This window comes from Heliangelus exortis, chromosome 26, assembly GCF_036169615.1.
Source record: "Heliangelus exortis chromosome 26, bHelExo1.hap1, whole genome shotgun sequence".
Lineage (NCBI taxonomy): Eukaryota > Metazoa > Chordata > Aves > Apodiformes > Trochilidae > Heliangelus > Heliangelus exortis.
In genome coordinates, this window is record NC_092447.1 from 3,242,959 (window position 1) to 3,263,491 (window position 20,533).

Here is a 20,533-nt window from a genome sequence, read left to right on the forward strand (position 1 = left end):
ATTTCATTCTTTAAGCCACCCTCACCAGTAATCTGGAACTGCGTGTGAGTCTTGATGTGCAAGGGAAGAACTGCTGAGAGGGTGGATTGCTCAGGCTTAAAGGACTGCTTACCTGGCCTAAAATCCATATTGGCACGAGATCCTCTGCTTCCACCCTTCCACTGCCAGAAACAGAGCAGAGGGCTGAGTCCTGCACTTTATCTCCTTCTTCAGGCCCTATGGGGCTGCTCACCAGCAGCACCTGTACGGTGGCTGAGGAATGGGAAATCTTTCATCCTTGGCCAGTTTTCTGTGAGGCATTCATGCTGGGCAAAGATTGTGCTCTTGGTAATCTGTGCTCCCTTACTGTGAGGAGAAATTAGCCAGAATGCCAAGGGTGGTAAAAGGTTTGAATCATCTTTTCCTTGTCATTCCTTGCTGAGCTGGCTCTTGCCAGGAGGTGCTGGGAGCTGTTGTGTTCTGGTGGTACCTGCAGACCCTTCCCAGTGCTCCCTTTCCCTTGAGCTCTCCACAATCACCTGGTTTGTCTTCTGTTAACACTTATCCAAAAACACTTATCCAACAGATAAATTCATAATGCTGTTGTTTTCCTGAAATTCACTCCCTGGGAATAACCCATCCTTCATTCAAAAGGTGAAAGCTTCATTCACCTTTTCCTTCTGCACCTAGGAAAAATATCGTGGCATTTTCTGAAGGAAAAAGCACTCATGAAAGCCTGATGTGGTGATGTGATTTTTCTTAATATGGGAAATAAACTCAAGAAGCTGCAAGGGGATATTGCTTCTCTCTCACTATAGTGCCTGGGAAGGAAGTGGGGCTTCCCCTTTGCTAGAAACACACGAGGGGGAAATCCACGTGTGGTGGGGTCACCACTGCATTTCTGCTTTCTCAAGTTGTGATAAAACTCTTGTTGAAATCCTGTTTGTGTGAGGAACTGGCAGCTCCCTGGGGATCTCAGTGCAAGAGGCCAACGGGTTGTTTTTTTCCATGTTCTTGTGTCTGGAGTTGATTAATTGAGGTTTCCAGGAGGATAAATGTGTGCCAGACACGGTGTGTTTGAAGCATAGGGAGGTGTTGGCAGTAATAACTTTTATTACACATTTTTTACTGTTCCAAGTTATTGGAGTAAGTGCCTTCTTGTTAATTGGTTAAGCTGTATTAAAATCTTTGCTTTCTGGAGAAAATTGAAGCAGTGTGAGTGATATGTAAATATCCCATGGACTGAATTTGGAACTTGACCACACAGTTAGGTATTTATCTAGCATAAATGCTCTTTTCAAAGCAAAACCAGAAGTTTGGGTTTTTTCATATAGTTCTTTGTAGTAAGTGAGTCAAAGCTTTCAGTAGCTTTTGAAATTCCATGAGCACAAATTTCCATTTATAGGGTATCTCTCCTAATCTGAAATGTGAGTGTGCATGAATAATGGCTTAGTAGCAACTTGGTTATTAATGTAATGTTGTTTCTTTTTGAACCTGCAAGTTCAAATGGGACCTAATTTGTGCTTCCAGTGAGCCAAAATATTAAAAATTGATGCATGCATATCAGAGTACTGATGTAATGTTTGCTATGACTGCAGGGGCTTTGAAATTTGCTCATGATAATTTGTGCCAAATACCTGTGAATCCCACCAGCTCTGTGTTTGTGGTTTGGTTGTTTTTTTGTGTGGTGTTTTAATTTTTAAATATTTGCCTTCCAGTATTCCTGTGGCTTAGGGTGGGCACTCACACAAGAGTATCAAAACTAATTTACAAGCACAGCCTGAATGCTGTGGAACTTACCTAGTCAGCAAATATTTAACCATGGGATCAATCTGAATTTCATGTCTTGCACTGTGCCTGTCCCTGCTATTTAACAATTAATCATCTGTTCTATCACCACAGTTGTTTTCTGCTGGATTGTGTCTTGAAATTCAAGATGTTTGGGCATTGTTGAATGTGATGCTGATGAAGGGGCTTGCCTTGACAGCTGTGAAGGCTGATGCTGATGTTTTCATTTGTGAAAGGAATATGAGAGGAAACAACTTGCCCATCCTGCTTGTAACCCTTTCCAGCAAAGAGAGAAGATGACGACAGGTTTAGACTCTCCAACCCAAAAAGTGACTTCTAGAGAAGACACAATTAGTGCTAATTATGCTCCAGAACAGTAAACTAGGGCTGAGGCAGCTGTCCCTTAGCTTTTTGGATCATTATAATGGGTTAAGGCTGTAAACATGGCTTTACATCCTGTGGCTTTCCATCCTTCCATCTATGAAATGGAGTAATTAAAAACAAAGATCTGGAGTAGGATGTGGCCCTTTGGTTCTCAGGAACATGCTGGGCTCCAGGTAGTGACTGTTCTAGGTTTAGGTTAAAAAAGGCCCTTGGGATTTCCCCATCCAGCTCTGCCTTTCATTTGTTTCACTGATTCACTGCTTGAGCTCGGGGACAAATTGTCCTCTTCACCTCTGCATTTCCTTATTGTAACTTGAGTGAAATAGGCACAGGGTGCTTCCCACCTATTTCTGAGAAGAAACTCCTTCAGGGTCAGTCCTCAGGTGGAGCAGGATTGCCTCAAGAGTGCTGTGATCCTTAAAAACGTTGTAGTACCTGCCTCCCATAGGGCTGGCTGGGCAATTCCAGTTGGAGCATCCATCTTCCTTGGCATTTTTTAATAAAGTCTGGTGTTGGCTTGCTGCCAAGTGCTAAGGGGATGTTTTCCCATGGTAATTTTACACTTATCTGTGGGAAAGCTGTATCACTAAAGGTGCTTTGGCTTTTAATTCACAGGCTGGGAGCTTTAGGGCAGCTTTTTTAGGACACCTTTTTTTTTTGGACAGCCCTTCTTAAGGAGGAATACCCATTCCCTTGGAACTTAGACACTGGAAATCCCTGTCCTATCCCTTACCCTCCTTCCTCCTCCACCTGATGACACCTGTAATGGCACAGTCATTTATCTGTCCCTGCAACCATAGTAACACGGTGCTTTTGGTGCCAGGAATTTAATTTGCCAAGGACAATGAGCTGCTGTTTGGCAGCTGGGACTCAGGGGGCTCTTTCTGCTGCTTCAGGAGCAATGTGAGAGGGGGCACAGGGTGGGAAGGATGAGCAGGAGGGGGAAATGGAAAGGTAACATGGTTTTATCAAACAAGCTACTAAAGAGCCCTGTAGGAAAACACTTGGAGGAACCTTTTCTTCTGACATGCCTGAGGCTTGAAGTTCCAGCCTGTTTTATTATCCTGTTTTCTTATCCCAGGTTCACGTTGCTGAGGAAAGATGGGCAAGAACACTTTCCAGAAGGTTTCAAATAGAGGTTGCTTGCACATCATGCAATTAATTATCTAAAATATTCAGTTTTCATGATGAATCTTGGGGCTGAATTAAAATAGTGTTGGCTTAAACCAGTTAGCTTTTGATAATACACAAATACCATTTAACAGCCAGGGATGTATTTAATTTCTTTGCCAGGTTGGAAGTGGCTCTAACTCACACCAGATACTGGGCTGTTGGTGCTGTACTCTTTCTGGTGGCAGTTTTTCAGACATCTTAAGTATTTTGTAATATCTTTTAATGCTGGTAGATTCAGGTCTTTGTGCTTGCAGCTGTGAGGATGAAAAGACCCTGTTGGCTGTTCAAACAGCAAAAAAACTTTGTGAATTTTAACAAAAACAATGCAATTTAATTGTTCTATTGATTATAACCTGTATGTCTTCTAGTTTTCCTCTCTGTTGATGGAAATATTAATGTATTGTGGGATTTTATTAATAGTAGCTTTTAGTTCAAAGAACTGTTGCCACAGCTGCTGAAAGCAGCTGAAGAATCTATGTTCATCTTATTGTCAGCCATCTATTATTTTCCTTTGTGAAAGTTCAATACTGAACCCACAGTCTGTAAATAAGAGGATTAATTAAGCAAAATGTATATGAAATACTCATCTGGGATCAAAACTGCATTTTATTAGTAGCTGTTGATAACAACAGTCTTCTGAAGGCCACAGATTTTTATGAATAATTCTTCAAATTAATTAACTGATGCTGCCTTCCAGGACACAGTAATTTCTTTGTTCATTCATTCATCACAGTTGAAAGAATTTCCTGACTAAAAACCTGCCAAGCACACCTGCAGATATAAAAGTGTGGTGGGGTTGTCACCCACATCTGGAGGGCATAGGAGTCCCAGAAGGCTCTTAGTGTAAAAACTTTTCCAAAGTTTCCATGTCAGCCAGTGTTGTAATGAAAAAGCTTGTAGAATGCCACCAAGTAGACAAGTGGGTAAAAATTTATTAATTCTGGTCTAAATTTTTTTCATTTTCTGTAATTTTACCTTCATTGGGGCAAGGTGTTGCTATATGCTCTTAATATCTGGGTTCCATTAAACTTTGAGGTTTGATTTGAAGGACTTTCTGAAGGAGAAATTTGATGATGGGTGAGTGACCATGAAAAGGTCTAAGGTTCATCTTGTAGAGCTGTCCTGAAGTAAATTTTGGGAGGGTTTTTAATGAATAAACAAGTAGAAATATAAACAGTCCCTTGCCATGCTTTCTCACAAGGTTGAAGGGGAATAAGAGGGGGAAATGTGGTCCCTTCTGTGCTCTTTCCAAAGCAGTTCACTGGGCCCTAATTAAGCTCAGAAGCAGAAAAAAGATGTTTCTTTGAGGGATATATTGTTCTTGCCCAGCTATTGATTTCTAGCTTGAAGCCACTATAGAATTCTTATTCTCTGCTTCTCCTTTCTGCAGGGAGACACTTAAGAATGACTGAGTACGTGGGTGTGGGAGCAGGAAATTAAATCTATCCCCTTGCTGAGAGACTTTTGCAAAAATGTTTACCTGCCTTGCTTCTGATGGCAAAGCTGAGTAGTGTGGAAAACAAAGAATTCTCTGTGGGTTTGTGTGCCCACACAAGATTCATGTCTGGCTTCTGCCTGATCACTTCATGTGCTTTAAATCTGTAGCTGGAAGCCTTAAATACTGCAGGATTTTGTCTCCACTTCAAGGCCAATTTCTAGATTTGCTCAAGGATTGTACAAGTACCAATCCATAATTATTTATTTCTGCAAGCTTCAGCCTGCTTTCCATTCTATCTTCACAGGAGAAAACAGTTTTCTGCCTCCTGTTCTGAATAGACAGCAAAATAATGGATAGGTTTGTGTGGGGTCCCAAATGCCACATCCCTAAGACAGCAATTGTGTTTGACATCAGTGAGATGGAGTCTTTGGGGATCTTGGAGAAGCTGCTGATGAAGTTCAAGGTGGTTGATGAAAATATTAAATGAAAATAAGACTCGTTAGTATTCTAAGAAAACAAACTTATTGGGAGAACACTTTTTGGGGAGGGCAGGAGTTTTAAGGGTTTGGATTCCCAAACAGTGAACATGAAGGCTTGTTAGAGCCATTTCTTTATGCAGGTTTTCTGACAAAATGCTGTTACTGTATTTTGTAATTCCTTGGAAGTATGAAAGCAAGATTACAGGAAAGCTTTTAAACTTTTCCAAGTATTTTCTCTGTAGTTGTAGTGGTAAATGTATTTTTATTTTTTTTTTAATCTGCATGGAACTTGATTTAAGTCAATAGACTTGTTACTGTTTGAGGTTTCCTTCCTGTAACTGAGTTGTAGCTGATGGAAAAATCAGCTACATCCAGTAGCTGATGGAAAAATCCTCTGATAGTGTTTGCTACTATTTTTTTCCCCCAAAACCAGGTTTTACTGCCTGACAATTACCACTCTTTAGAACGTTTTCTGCAAGCATGCACACGTACACCTAAACTAATTTCATTTTAAGAGTTTAGGTCCTAGCAACAGGGAAGCCACAGCATTTTTGGCCCTGCCTGTGTGTTTAGGGAAGTGTATCCAGTGTCCCAGCTGGTGCCAAAGCTGTGTTGCCATGACTCCAACCTGGGTGAAGCAGATTAATGCCAGCCCAGGAGCATCTTTTAGTGCTGCAGTCTGTGACCTGAGGGCAGCATCAAATCTGCTGCTCAGAGGGAAAGCTCTGGCAAAGAAATGAAGCTATGGAAATGAGAAGCTGTGCTGAGTCCCTAGAGCAGGTAAAGGCTGCTAGAATGGAATAAGGCAAAGCCTCTGGACCATGGACATGCAGGAAAAAAAAATCTCCCCCAAATCGCTTATTTAAAGGGGGAGAGTGACATCTTGTGGGCTCAGTGTGCACCTCTCCATCAGCAGCCCCGTGCTGGCTACTACATCCTTACTCAGGGTTTGTTTTAACTGCTGTGTTGTCCTGCTGCCTAGGAGTAAGGGCAGTTTGGTGTTGGGATGTGAAGCTGCTCACTTCTGAGTTGCAGAAAGTTCTTGGGTGCCGCTAAGTGAGGTTAAGAGTGCTGTAAATCAGAGACACCCTCACTGTTTTCTCTTGGCACCTCAAAATACAAAGTATAAGCTTTTTTTCCTTGTTGTGGCTTTAACACAGAGTGTTAAATGGGTAACTCAGAGAAATCTGTCTGATTGCTTCTGTTTTCCTGTCTGGTGTTGCAGCAGCCAGCAGAGCAGCCAGCAGAGCAGCCACGATGATGATTCCTCCCGGTTCCTGAGCCCCCATCTGCGTGAGGACAGGTGAGTCTGAACTGCTCCCTGAAATTCCATGGCCTGCCCTGCTTGGGATCCTCGTTTATGTTCCCTGTATTGCTCAGAGCTCTCTAACATGTGATTGGCAGTATCAGTATCTAAGATGGTTTTTTTTCATCTTCTTGAAGAGTAGAACTCATGGGATAAATGCACCCAGCTCCTGAAGTGGCTTTTGTTTGCCCTGGAGACTCATTCCCCCAGACTGTAGCTGGTGTAGAAAACTTCATCAGAATTCATAGAATTGTCAGGGTTGGAAGGGAACTTTAAGATCCTCCAGTTCCAACCCCCTGCCATGGGCAGGGACACCTCCCACCAGCTCAGGTTGCTCAGAGCCCCGTCCAGCCTGGCCTTAAAAACTTCCAGGGATGGATGGGGCTCCCACCACCTCCCTGGGCAACCTGGGCCAGGGTCTCACCACCCTCATGGTGAAAAACTTCTTCCTAATTTCCAATCTAAATCTCCCCTCCTCTAGTTTGAATCCATTCCCCCATATCCTATCACTCCCTGACATCCTAAAAAAAGTCCCTCCCCAGCTTTCTTGTAGCCCCCTTTAGATATTGGAAAGAGACAATAAAGTCTCCTTGAAGCCTTCTCCTCTCCAGACAGAATAACCCCAACTCTCTCAGGGTGCTCCAGCCCTCTGAGCATCCTCATGGCCCCTTCCCTGGACACTCTCCAGCACATCCATGGTTTTCTTGTAACAGGGGCTCCAGAACTGGACACAGTACTTGATGTGTGTTGTTGGTTACCATCTCTGGTCCTCGGAAATACACAAGTGAAATCTCCTATGTGGCTCTTGTCCCCAGCAAAGGACAACATATCAATGTTGCATTTCACTTGTGATGTGTTCTAGCAGCCCTGAGGTGTCTAGAGCTTGTGTCTAGCAGCTGGGTGAGAATTGCTGTGATGTTCCAGAAGAAACTTTAGTTTCTTGTGCTTTGGGTTGATTAATGACTGCATCAAATAAATTGCAGCATTGGCACAAAAGCTGGTGAAAAATGAATGCTTCTTCTTGCACATGATTTATTCTTGTTGCTTTGCTCAGAGCCGTATGATTAAGAGTTTTGCTGTATCTTGTAGCTCAACTTTTGAGTCTGAATCTGCTTTATTTTCTTCTGCTGTGCATGACCTATGAGCCTTAAGGCTGCTCTCACCTTTCTATCCTGGGCCAGCTCCCTGCAGCCCTGTTTCCCTACTAGCATCCCTGGCTCCAGTGTTACACCTCCATTTTCTTTTTTAAAATTCCCATTATTTTGTTACAGTGGAGCTGTGTTGCATTTGCCTTGGTTGATGTTGTGACTGTGGGTTATGGTGAGCCCACAGCAGGGATTTGGGAACTGATTCCTTTCTGCTGCTGGATGGTGGATGAGAGCTTCCCCTCTGCCTGCTCAGCTCTGGGCACAGCCCCTCAGAACCTTGTTTCAGGTCTGTTACTCATTTATTCCAGATAAGCTGTCTCTGGGGTCAAAGGTCTGTCTTACTGTGTAGCAGGGCAAATATTTACTGAACTCAGATTTTCCACTCTGCTGTCAAAGGCCAACAAATTGAGTAAGAACAAGAGTGGCTGAGGAGGCATCTGAGGAATGGACTCACTTGAGAGAACATCCTGACCTTGAAGAATTAATTAATATCCCAACAGACTCTGGCTCAGAATTAGCACTTGGTTGTTGGAGCTAATTTTTTCCTCCATATGTTTCACTCCAATTATCATCCTCAGGTGCTGTGGAGCCTGGCACAGCTGACCAGTGGGGAGTGGTGTTTGCAACCAAGAAATAGAAAATCTGGCAGCAAAGGAGATGGCTACTGAAGCCATCCTTGGTCTTCCTCTGTGTAATGCATGCTGCTGTAACATTAGCTGGGATTTCATAGGTTAAACAAGGCTGTGCTTTATTATTCCTCAGACAGGAGCTTTCTGGGTGTAGTGAGAAGGGGGAATCATTTGGAAATGCTTCCAGTTTCAGGTGGAGAATAACCTGGAGCCTTTAGGCTGATGCTAAGAATATCTTCTGGCCGGAAGGGAAATCTTTTAGGTGCAGCACAATCAGATCTCAGACCTATTTATGCAGAGCCAGGGTGATGCTGAGCCTGCTGACCTCTTACTTAGGACCTGCAAGGTTCTAGCTGCCTAGATATAATTACAAGTAACTTTAGTTTCCACAGAGGATGCTGATTCTAGAATGATCTTCATGAAGGCCAGTGAATTGCCTCTGCTAGTTTGGGTTTTTTCTCCTTTGCCAATGTAATTGCATCAGGCTCACTGGTATAGTCTCCCTTTGGATACTGACATGAAACTTAACCAGAAAGTAACTCCAAAACATTTTCAGTTTTATGTAAGGTGTGAAGATGGACATGAATTAATAGGAAGGCTAACAAAACCTTTGAGCCTGCTGTTTATGATTCCTTTTAGCAACGCTCAAGGTTGTTTCTGAGGTGTCCTCAATTTGTTAAACTTGTGAAAATTGAGGGAGGAAGCTCTTTCTGCTTTTAGGGTGGTATTTTTGACTGCTAACAAAAGGTCTCCCACCCACAGGTTTGGAGCTCTCTGCCTCTGTTACAAAGACCCAGAGGCAGGTCTGGTCACTTGATCACTTGACTATGTCATAGCAGCTCTTAAACCCCCAAAACACCAAGAAAAACAACAATCACCCAGGATTTCAGCAATCCTGTGAGCTGTGGCTAAAACTGAGCAAAGCAGGGAAGAACAAGAAACTGTGGGATGCAAAAAAAAAGTGGACTTTCTCCTGGCTTGCTGCCTCTGGTCTCACAAGCAGGAGAGCAGAGCTTGAGCACCAACCTCAGGACATCTGGGAAAATGCTGAAAGAAGCTACCCCAGTCAAAAGTAAAGTAATGCTGAGTTGCTAAGTTGACTCAGGGATAAAAAAATAAAAAAAATTCATAGCTGAGGGTGGCTGAAAACTGGATCAGGCAGAGGCAAGATATTAACTGCCTGCCTGCTCTCTGTAAAAGATGGTACCAGGGGATGCTGCTAGGGGAGTTACATTCTGTGACAGATTTCCAAGGACTGTGCTCCTTGGTCATGTCAGAGAAGACTGAGGACTTTGTCCTGCTGCTGGCAGATGCATTTGGTGCTCTTTAGCAGTGTTTTTTCTTAAGGTGTGAGAGCAAGCTGTTGGCTTGTGTGTTTGGAAGTATTGCCATGGTCCAGACCCCATCCCCTGAGCAGGTGTCCTGCAGCACAGCAGTGAAGCAGGTCTGCCATCTGCATGTCTCTTCTCTGAGGAAAAAGCTTCCTTTCTGCAAAGTCATGTAAGTTGTCATGTGTCTGTTATGCCTGGTTCTTTATGCTGAGTGGGAACTTAAACAGATTGATTTTTCATGGGGTAATGTGATTTACTGGTATTTATAGAGCCCCAGAAGGGAGTAGTTAGTGGGATAGGCTAGAAAGTGAGGTTTTTCTATGAATTTAGGGCTCAGTTCCCTGCTCTCTGATTGCATGGGTGAGGTTGGGGAAGTTGCTTCAGGTTTCTATTCACGAAGTAAAGGGAATTCCTTTTTTTACCACACAGGAAAATAGAGCTGGTGATTTAGATGTGAGTTGCTCAGATGCTGAAACACCACAACTGTGTAAGGATGAAGACAGGAGCTGAGTTGCTGAGTGTCCAGGTAGCTGTGGGTGCAGGAGAAGCTTGATTAAAGCAATTCCTGGGGTGGGGAAGGTTGGGATGGAGCCAGAGGCTGGGGTGAGATGTGTGCACACAGCAGCACAAGGAGAGAAGTTTATGTATGAATTACCTTGAGCTTCCATCTCGATGAAGTCAAGGCTCAGAAGCCTATTTCAGCTTTGTCCAAGGGCTTGTTCTTTGGCATGACACTGAAGCACCCATCAGGGTTAGGCTACAGAATATGTTTTAATTAAGAATAAAACTTAAGCTACTGAACCAGAGGAAACATCAGTCCTTAGACTCATCTTTGGTCTAAAGAGACAAACTGCTGAAGAGAGGAGAGCATGGAAAGTGCAAAGAGAGAAAGCAATAGGCTAGAGGGGAATGGAGGGGAGAAAAGTGAGTGGCAGTTTACAAGAGATCAAATCAGAAAGAGTTACATTAAAAACCAAACAGAAATAAAAATTATTTACATGAGAGAGATCGGAATGGAGGAGATGGGGAACAGCATTAAGAAATGTCAGTTTGATTGACATGTCCTGCATCTTGGCTGCAGCTTTACTGGCCCCTTAATCTGTGCAGTACCATATTCTGCCAGTTCCAGGGCTGCAGGGCTTGGTTTTCCCCTGTGTAAGCTAATAGGGGTTTCTCAAATGCTGGATCAAAATTCACAAGAGCTTGCAAGGAGATTAGGGAACAGTTTAAGACATAAATGAGTCTGAGAAATTCTGAGTGCTGTTTGGATTCCTAGGAAGTCGTGTCAAGATCAGAAAAGAGCTCCAGCTTTGAAAATGTGCCCAAGTGGCATCCTCAGGGTGTGTGCAAGAGGTCAGGATAAATTCTGTATTTTATTTATGTACCCAGGACTTGAAGCAGCTGCAGAGAACAGAGAGCAGAATGTGCCCATGGCTCTGCCCTTGCCTAGGGGAGGGTTTAGGCTGAGGGAGCCTTGGTTTGCATGTCTGGATGTGATGAGTCCACAAGAAGCAGAGGGCAGTGGCTTTGTCACCTGAGCTGTGCCAGCCCAGGCAGGGTGGCACAAGCCTCCTGCATTATTAAGGAGAAAAGCTTCCTGCAGTAAAAGGGAATGGCTGCTGTTTTAAAGGTGATGATTAAGTAGAAGCCAGCTGAGTGTAAAATTTGAGGAGGCTGCCTCACTCCTTTGCCCCCACAGTGCTAGCTCAAAGGGATGCATGAACTTGGAGTCCTTGGTAGGAAGGGTTCCAATATTAGTTAAATCCCTGCATGGCTTTAATCTACCACGGATGGATGCCTGATGCATCATCTTTAGGGAGGTTTCCAAAAGTGATGCTAAATACCACGTGGAGGAGACTTGGAGGATAATGAGCACTCAGAGGGTCCCAGACCAGAACTCAGGTGCTCTTGGAATAACTTCAGGGTGAATTTGGATTTGGACCTAGCTCCAAACTCCAAGTCAGTTGGACTTAAATAGAAAGTTTAACCAGAATGGCACAAGTCTCCTTTGTCATGTGGGAAAGATGGTTAATATTTAGAGTCAGAGCCCTTTTCTGCTCTCACCTTGTGGTTGTTGTTGCTTCCTGAGCCCCAGCATTGACTCTGTGCTGTAGAAGGCAAAAGCATCTTGATCACCTCCTTTTTGGATTGCCAGGTAGGCTACTGTCAGCAGTTACTGTGAATGGAAGTAGCACTGGCACTGTGTTCCTCCTATGCCAAAATGTGGGTTTTTTTCTTCTCTTTTTTCTTTTCAAGATGGGCTGTTAGTTGCAGAGTGTATCTATGTTCAGCTGTCAGTGGGGGTAAGGCTGTTCTTTTCATAAAAAGTCAGTATTGGATTTGATTCATCAAAATTGGGCTCTTCTTGCAGTCTCTTCCATTCATATTCTCCTTTCAGACTAAAGAGACCAAATTTGAGAGCACTTTGATTTGAAGCCAGGGGAATATTCCCCATTGTTCCCTCCTCTATGACACTGAGGAATATGGGAGGACAGGTACTCCTCCTGCCTGGGGCCAGAGCCTGCAGAATTGGTTGACTTTCTTGTGCTTTTTCTACTCAGTGGTGGTTGTTCTGTACGTGTGGAGCTGTGAAGAGTTTGGAGCAAACTTGAGAGCAGAGTAATTTTTTGCTATCTCTAGAAATGGAGACAATTACCATGCATCTGGGCATTAGCTGATTGCCACTCATGAGCCAGTTTCCTTGGTATCATGGATACATTTGGTGGACACCATGAGATTGTGTCAATCCTCACCATCACTAAAAAGAAATAAAGCTTCAAATTTGGCCCTCTCTTCCAAGCTGTCATGGCAAAATGAAACTTACCTGTTTCCTTCCTAAAACTGTTTGTTAGCCCTGAGACAGAGCTTGGAGTGTGAGAACCCCCATACAGATCAGTAACTTCAGAAGAAAAGGCCTGGTCTGGCATTAGCTGTGACACCAGGATAAACCAGGATTTGGATCTTGTTTCTCTGTTTGCTGATCACCTCTGTCTCTCCTGTTAAGACTTGGATACCCCTCAGTCTGGCTCCCATCTCCCTGAATGCAGAGGAGCTCTGACAAGCTTCCCATGGCTGTGTCACTAACTCGTGATGCTCAGGAACATGAGGAGGTGGTGAAGAGGTGTTTGTGTCTTTTTTTCCTTACCCTAGACACTGGGCAGACTCCTTCCCTTTCCCTCCTGTTCCCAAGAGCAGAAGTTTCAGTTATGTAACTGTGCTTAAATAGTGGGCACCCCATCAGCTCTGTATCCTCTGGGAGCACTGGGATGCTCAGCAGGCCAGAGCTTCCCCAGGTGTTTAACAAATTTCTTTTGATGGGGATGCCTTCTGCACCTGGCATGTGGCCTGGGACACATCTGAGGTCTCTAAGTATCCCTCCACTTTTACTCCATATGCCCCAAATTGAAGGGTCTGGGAATCACTGGTGATCTTTCCTCTTCTTGCTAATGCTCTTAGAAGCAAACTGATGCTAGAGATCAGGGCAGGGTTTTCTTCAAAAAAGCACAGTGTAGGCAATACCTCTTTGTCTCCCTGTCAGGAAAAACCCACCTTTCTTCCTACTGGGAACATTTTAACTGAGATGTCATCAGAATCCCAGATGTACCTCTGAATCATGGGGGGGATGTACCTGGCAGTCCTGCTGCAAAGAAAAGCTCTGAAAGTGCATTGCTCCCTGCTTCCATCTGATGTGATGTGACTAAATACAGTGCAGTAAAACCAATAATAGCAGCTCATCTGGTTTGTGATGTGTTACTGAAGTTTTTTTGTTGATATCATTTACACACAGCAATGTCTGGGATGCCTGGTCATGGTCTGGGACCTTGTGTGCTACTTCTGTAGAAGCAAAAGGGGATTTTGGCTGCACAGAACTCAAACTGTGGTGAAGCCAGAAGTCAGCTGGTAGAGAAGATGAACAGTACAGGAGAATGCAGATAACAAAACTTGTCCTTTTCTTCTCTATGGCCTTTGGAGCCAAAAAAGCCCAGTTTGAAAGGGGCATTTCCCTCTCCAGAATACTGCCTGGGAGGTGGAAGGGAAACTTGCTTATCCACCTGATAGCCAGCAATAAAATGTGATTCCAAACAGACATTCCAGCTGAAACAGGGACCAGACAGTGTCTCAGCTTGTCCTGGTGAAGTCAGGAGATTGAGCTGCTGATTGTGGGGTCTGTAAGAAGCACACAGCATCTCTTTGGCCAGTAACAGATGTTGGAATTCCAAGCAGTGGACTCAGGGTGTCTTGAGGGTGGCAGCCACTTATATTGATACAGCTTTAATCTGCCTCAGTTGTTAAAAAGAACTTGAAGGTTTCAAGCTTTACCTGACAGTCCTGGAGATGAGCTGGAGCAATGTTTCCTAATTTACAGTAACTTGTTAGGCTTGCAGTGGGCATAAAAAATACTCAGGTGAGTAGGTGGGAGAAGTATTGCAGGAACAAGAAGTTTAAACCCACTTTTTGAGCCAATAAATTGACAGACAGGACTTGCATACACTGAAGGGCAGAAACTGAAGGCTTTTATTTTTTTTCACAACAATTTTCTACTTCTCACACCACATTTTTTTTAAGAATTTGGGACCATGGCCTAAGAAGCTGAATGCATAGGAGGGAGGCTGATCCTACTGCCTAAGCTTCAGACTGCAGCTGGAGGAAAAAGTGCTGTTGACCCATGGTACTGCTGCCTCAGCCTCCCAGGAGGCTCTGGCAGGTTATATGAGTGGTGGAGGGGATCTGGGAATAGCTTTTTTCAGCTTAAATGCATGTGCTTCTGCCCTTACGGAGACCTTTGCAGGCACTTGCTTACTGTGCAGCCATCAGCTCTTTCTGAAACCTAGCTTCTCAGTGCAGGATGTTTCTTTTTTAACTTTTCTTCAGGGACAGAAAAATGCTCCTGAAATGTAAGGGTGATTTCCTGAACAAGTAATTCAAGTTGTTTTGGATTTGCTTGGTAAATATCCTTCTACTCTCCTAAGATAGCTGCTATCACTTGTACAGTGCAAGCCTCTTAACAAATTTATGTTTTTTTCCTAACTTTACATTCAGCACACTAACACTTGAGGATGGCCTCTCTTCCATGCTGTGCTGGCTTCCACATGGGAATGGACAGTCAAGTTCAAGCCTAATGGTAGCTGGGTAATTCTTGCCTTGAGATTTTCATTCCAGTAACAAGAACTCACGTTCTTTGTTTCAACAGAGAATTCTTAATTCTTTTGGGGTTTTGTATCTTATACCATAGCAGCAGAGACTTAAAGGCAGCTGTGCCTTTAAAATTGAATTGTCTGTGATGGAAGAAACCTGAGAGCAGAGAAGGGAGGCCAGTGCCTCTTGAGCACATCAACCTCTTCTGAGATTGCTCCATAGCTCTGCCTTCTCATCAGCTTCGTCACTGCTTCCCTCTGGAGCCAAACTGCAGCAACATCTGAAGAAAAGCTGTCCTAGAACTGCCCCAATGGTGACATTGCATCTTCCCACAGTGGATTCTGATGTCACCACTCTGTGCCACTTTTTCCCCAACACTCCTGTGACTGTGTAAACAACCTGGGAGCCCATCCTCCCTTCATTCAAGTGTTTCACTCCCTTGCTGCTGAAGCGACGCCTGCTCAGATTGCTGGGGAGCACGTTGGCACTTGGACAGCCTTCCCCATTTCTGCAGATGACCATAACCATGTGAGTGCTCACTGACCTCTGCATTTCTTCTTTTTTTTTTTTATTTTTTCCTTCTCCTCTCTTTGTGTTTTTCTCCCACCCATTTCTTTCTTGGCCTTTGCAGAGCACTGGTTGTGCCTTTCGGTGGTCGCATGCGTCTCCCCACTGCACCATGCAGCGTGACAAGGTCAGGCATTGCCATGGGACAGCTCTGTCCTTGAGCCCCTGGGCTTTTTTTCCTGTGCAAGTGTCTGACCTATTGCTTTCCCTTAAGCCATCTCTGCTGCTTGGGTTTCCTTCCCTTTCCTTAAGCACCCCACCCCAAATCTTCAGTTGCAGTGTGCTTTGGTGTGTGCTCCCGCTCCCTAACCCCTTCCTCGTGTTCAAATGGCAAACCAGAGGTAACAAGGGTCTGCTTGAGGGATAGGGATCTAACAGTTTCCAGCAGTGCAAGATTGTAATTTCTCTACTCTGGAAAAAGAATTTTTGCTCCAGGCTTAGGCACATAAATGCTCAGACTTCCTTCTTGGAAGCTTGAGCTTGGGCTGTTGGTTTGTGTGGTACCTACCATGCACCAGACCCCTCAGAAACTGGCAAAGTTTATTCTGGGGTCCCCAGAGAAGTGTGGCTGGGTGAAATTGGGAGTCCAGGCATCCTCTGCCTTGTATTCATCTTTGCAGCCTGCCATCCTTGGTTCCACCCTGTTGCTGATGCCACTGCTACTGGAAGGCTCCTCAAACATCCAAGAGTTTGGGACTTGGGCTATGGGATGCTTTCCCTGCTGCTCTGAAGTGTCTCACCTGAGTTACAGACCTGGCTTTTGAGCCCTTGCTTTAGCTACTTTCTTCTGCCTCAGGTTTCAGAAATCCAGGACCTTTCTCTTACTCCCATGAATTTGCAGGCATTCTTCTAGGTTTTTATTCTTCAAGCCAAAATACTGTAGTGTGTGTTCTTGCTACAAGGGATTCACACATTAATCTGAAACACAGGATGTTATTATTTTTGCCCAGGATAGGATATTGCATTAGGCACCCAGGGGGTCAGGATGGGTACAGGAGACCTTGTTTCTCTGGCATGTTTTCTGTGATTATCCCTTGGGCAGTGCCAGCCCCAAGGCTCCATCTGAAGATTTAGCTTGATGTACTTGAAAGACTTAAGTTGCAAAGCATCCAAAGTGTCGTGGCTTTTAGGCACTTTGATTTTGAGAGACCAGGTGCTCAGCATGATGCTGAGTAAAAATCATATTCTGTTGAGATATTGGGCTGTGGTGTGATACTGCTCATTCCATGCCATGAGTTATTTCAGAATATCTTGTCTTAAATGAAAAGGGAGATGATCAGACCATAATTCTTCTGCCTAAGGTAATGAGGTCTCATTGCCTTTGTATTGGTGGCTAAGAGGAGCTGGCAAAGGAAAGTGAAAATTAGAAGATGAATTTCCTGACAAATTCAAATCATTTTCTATGAAGCGTGGTGTGAGTCATGAAGTTGGCTGTTGTTAGCCTGCCCCTTTTCAGAGTGGGTAATTCTTTTCTGGGGTGGGACAGGATATTGCACCATCTCAAACAAATGGAAGGTTAAGAGTTGAAAGATGCTGGACAATGAGGGGAAGAAGCAGTTCTGTGAAAGCAGAACCCTGTTTTGTTATAATATTGTTCAAGAAAGAAGCAGCAGCACTCTGAATCATCCCAGGTTCTCCACCCTCTGATAATGATCCTTATTCTCACTATTCCTCCTCCTCCAAAGCCCCTGGAGGGAATTCTTTTTCTTCACCTTTTGATGCAAGGCAGCTTCTCTCCACTCACTTCTTCCAGGCTAGCTGCAGGTATTGCTTTTCTCCTGTGATGCTCTTCTACTTTGCTCTCCCTTCCAAGCCCACAAAATTCCAGCCTGCATTCCACGACAAGCTCTGTATTTGCAGAGAAAGCAGTGGCTTCCAGGCACCTCCCATGCTGTGTGACTACAGCTCCCATGATGCTAAGAGGAAAATGCAGATTTTCATTTCTGGAAATGAAATGCCACGTGGCTTCCCAGCTGCTGCAGCGGACAGGGAGCCCCTGCTCACTCCCCCCTCCCAGCTCTGCCCCAGCTTGCAGGTGGTGCAGTTTCCTCTGGTTTTTTCTGCCAGCAGAAGGTGTAGAGCTGCAGAACACCTCTGACTTGGGGAAGGACTCAGATTTTATCCTTCTGGCACGTTTTCCTGGGGATCTGTGCACTAAGGTGCATAACAGTTCATGGAATCATAGAACTGGCTGGGCTGGAAGGGACCTCAGAGCTCATCAAGTCCAACCCTTGCTCCACTCCCCCCGTGGTTCCCAGCCCATGGCACTGAGTGCCACATCCAGGCTCTTTTGAAATATCTCCAGGGATGGAGAATCCACCCCTTCCCTGGGCAGCCCATTCCAATGCCTGAGCACCCTCTCCCTAAAGAAATTCTTTCTAATGTCCAACCTAAACCTCCCCTGGCACAACTTGAGACCTCTTGTGCCCTCTTGTCTTGCTGAGGGTTGCCTGGTTAAACCCTCTCCTCCTTGCACCCTGGCATCCTTCACAGCAGTTCTGTCTGCCCAGGATGTTTCGTGTTGCTTCTACTTTTCCCTCCCACTAGTTCTGTTACTAACAGGTTTTCTGGCACGTGCATGTCTCACAGATGCACAGGGGTTTCTCACTGCTCCCCCATTTCTTGCAGACTTTCCTTTCTTGCCATATGGGAGCATCAAACTGTAGCTGAAGTGCTGCCTCACAGGTAGCATGTTGTATTCCATGCCTGCAGGTCATGCATCTTTTGTAGTGAACTGACCTGAGCCCTCTCAGCTCCTTGTTTCCATTCTGTGAGCACTTGAATAAATGATTTTTTTCAGTGATTTTTTTTCAGTCAGTCAGGGGTGAGGCTGCTCTGGGTTGTGGGAGGTTAGAACTGTAAGTAGTACAGCTATAATGAGGTATCTATAGATACAGGATGCCCTAATGGCTCTGAGTTGTGACAATGTGTGGCTGTTGGAAGAGGGGGTGACACTTGCAGTTACTGCTTAGAACAAGCAATGCTTTCTAGTTTGTAAGATTTTGTGGTTTTTTGAGGCAATTAGAAGCTCAATCCCTGAGCTAACATAACTATTGCTGTAGCTATTTACAGAGCTCTGAATTCTTAACCCAGCTTCAAGTGTGTCATAGTGGGTTGTTCCCTTCTGAAAAGTGGATTTCCTCAGGAGATGTTTCCTGTTTGCTCTGAAGTTTGTCAGCTATTGCACCCTGCTGGAGCTACAGATAGCCCCTGGTGTCAAGAGGCTGCAACATGGAAATCCTGCTTTTTTGGAACTGCAGTCAGGTTGTACTGGTTCTTCAGCTTCAGATTTGCTGAGATCCTTCATGAGGCTGCTTGTGGTTTTTCTTTCCCCTCCATGCTATGAATACTTGTAGCAAAATGCACAGGAGGGAGGAGTCTGCCATTAAGGGACTGAAGTGGTTCCATAAATCAGGGGTTGGGGAGCAGATTGTTCTGGCTGTCTCAGGGTTATTCAGATTATTGTCATCAGTGTTACAGCATAAGAGGCATTTGGAAATGCATTTAGTATCCAAGGATGACAATCATTATCCTAGTGAGTGTAACTTGGGTGGTGTGCTGATATTTTTCCTACATGGCACTGGATTGGCTAGGTTGAAGCTTCATTTATATCCACAGCAAAGCTTGGGGTGGAGATTGAGAAAACCTGTATTATGGCATCCTGGGGCTCACGATCTACAGGAGTTCTTGAGATGTGCTTTAAGGCCCTGCTAAGCAAGGTGCTGCTTTAGAATATGCTGAATAAATAGGTGAAGTGTGGCAGGCTCTGTATATGCAGATGTCTCTGTGGCTGCATCACAACAGAAACCCCTACCAGAAATATCCATTCCGTGGTTGCCAAGAGAGGGCCTGGCAGGAGTGTTCACTGTATATCATATACTGCTGGCCCTTTCTAGAGGTGTTTGGAGTGTTCAGTGTATTTCTCTGATCACATTGGACATCTGCATGGCAGTGACATCTGTGTTCTATATCCCAGTGCATGCTGATGGCAGGACTGCACAAGACTTAATGTAATAAATGTGAATAAAGGGCTTAGTGTGTAGGGAACGATTTTTCAGCGCCCTCGGTTTCTGTGTGTGTGCTGTGCTGAGCTGCTGGATGAATAAGCACTTTCAGGCAGTAACATTTCCATCCCTTGGAGGCTCTTAATTTGACTGAGCTCTGCAGTGTTGTTTCTGCCTCCCTCCCAGCCAGGGCTGCTCACGTCTGCTTTGCCAGAGAGCTCCCAGGAGCTGCCTACAGCAGTTCCCCGGGCTGGGCAGCTAATAGGCTCCAGCCTGTGATTTACTGGAGTAAAGTAGGCCAGGAGGAGGCTGCAGGAGCAGGGAGGGGACATGCTGGTGATGAATGGGGTGGCATGAAGTCACTCAGCTCCGCCAATCAGCTGCGGATGCCTCTTGATGCTGGGACCAATGTTACCCAAGCTGATGATTTGATGTTTGCAGCCTGAGCTGACTGTGCACCAAAGAGTTCCTAGTTTAGGCCCAATCATTTCCGAGTGTTCCTGAGGTGAGTGTGCTCAGTAGGGTGCAGATGTTTAGCCTCCACTTTGCATTTTTCTCTGCACGTGTGACTCTCTCTATAAATGGTCTGTCCGGGATGTTTATTTGGCACCGTTCTGCTCCACCTGGCTGGGCTGGCCCTTTTCACTCCTTCTTTTCAGAAGCTGCCTCTTCCTTCCCTACTTCCATCCTCCTCACATCCCATCCCCCTTCTCCTTTACCTGTGCACTGCCCAGAACCCACTTGCTTCCTTTTTCCCAATTCCTAAGGTACCCATTTGGGGATTGGTTTGGTCACTCTCCCTGTAGAGCAAGAGGGAGAAAGAGCAGCATGTCTGGAACAGGGGTTGCTTGCCTGCTCCCTGCAGAAGCTCAGCCTTGAAAAGGAAGCTGGGAGGAGGGTCCTGTCTGTTCCTCAGCATCCTACTAGACCTTTGGTGATGTGGGGGAGGAGCTGGGCTGGGGGAGTGGAGATGGCAACGATTTTTGTCTTGTGCCAGACTCCCATCAAGAATCTAAATTGGGCCCATCTGCTTGACATGGTTTTTCTGCCCATCTCTGGGTGCAGAAGGGAAAACTTGGGACTAGCTCTTCAATGAATTTTTTTGGTTTGTTTTTTTTTTTTTTTTTTTTGTTCTCCTCCTCCTGTCAAGCTGGTTGCCTTTTTCTTCATC

General features: G+C 44.9%; 1 protein-coding gene across 8 annotated transcripts in view; it reads left to right on the forward strand.

Annotated features, from left to right (window-relative positions):
• GRAMD1B (GRAM domain containing 1B) overlaps nucleotides 1-20,533 on the forward strand; it is a 111,288-nt gene that overhangs the window by 25,749 nt on the left and 65,006 nt on the right. For all 8 annotated transcript variants that reach the window (XR_011730683.1, XM_071769189.1, XM_071769193.1 and 5 more), the window contains exon 2: nucleotides 6,467-6,544. Coding sequence is in view for 7 of the 8 variants with exons in the window: in XM_071769189.1 (XP_071625290.1) it covers nucleotides 6,467-6,544 (78 nt within the window). In the remaining variant the exon portion in view is untranslated. The remainder of the gene's footprint in view (nucleotides 1-6,466; nucleotides 6,545-20,533) is intronic.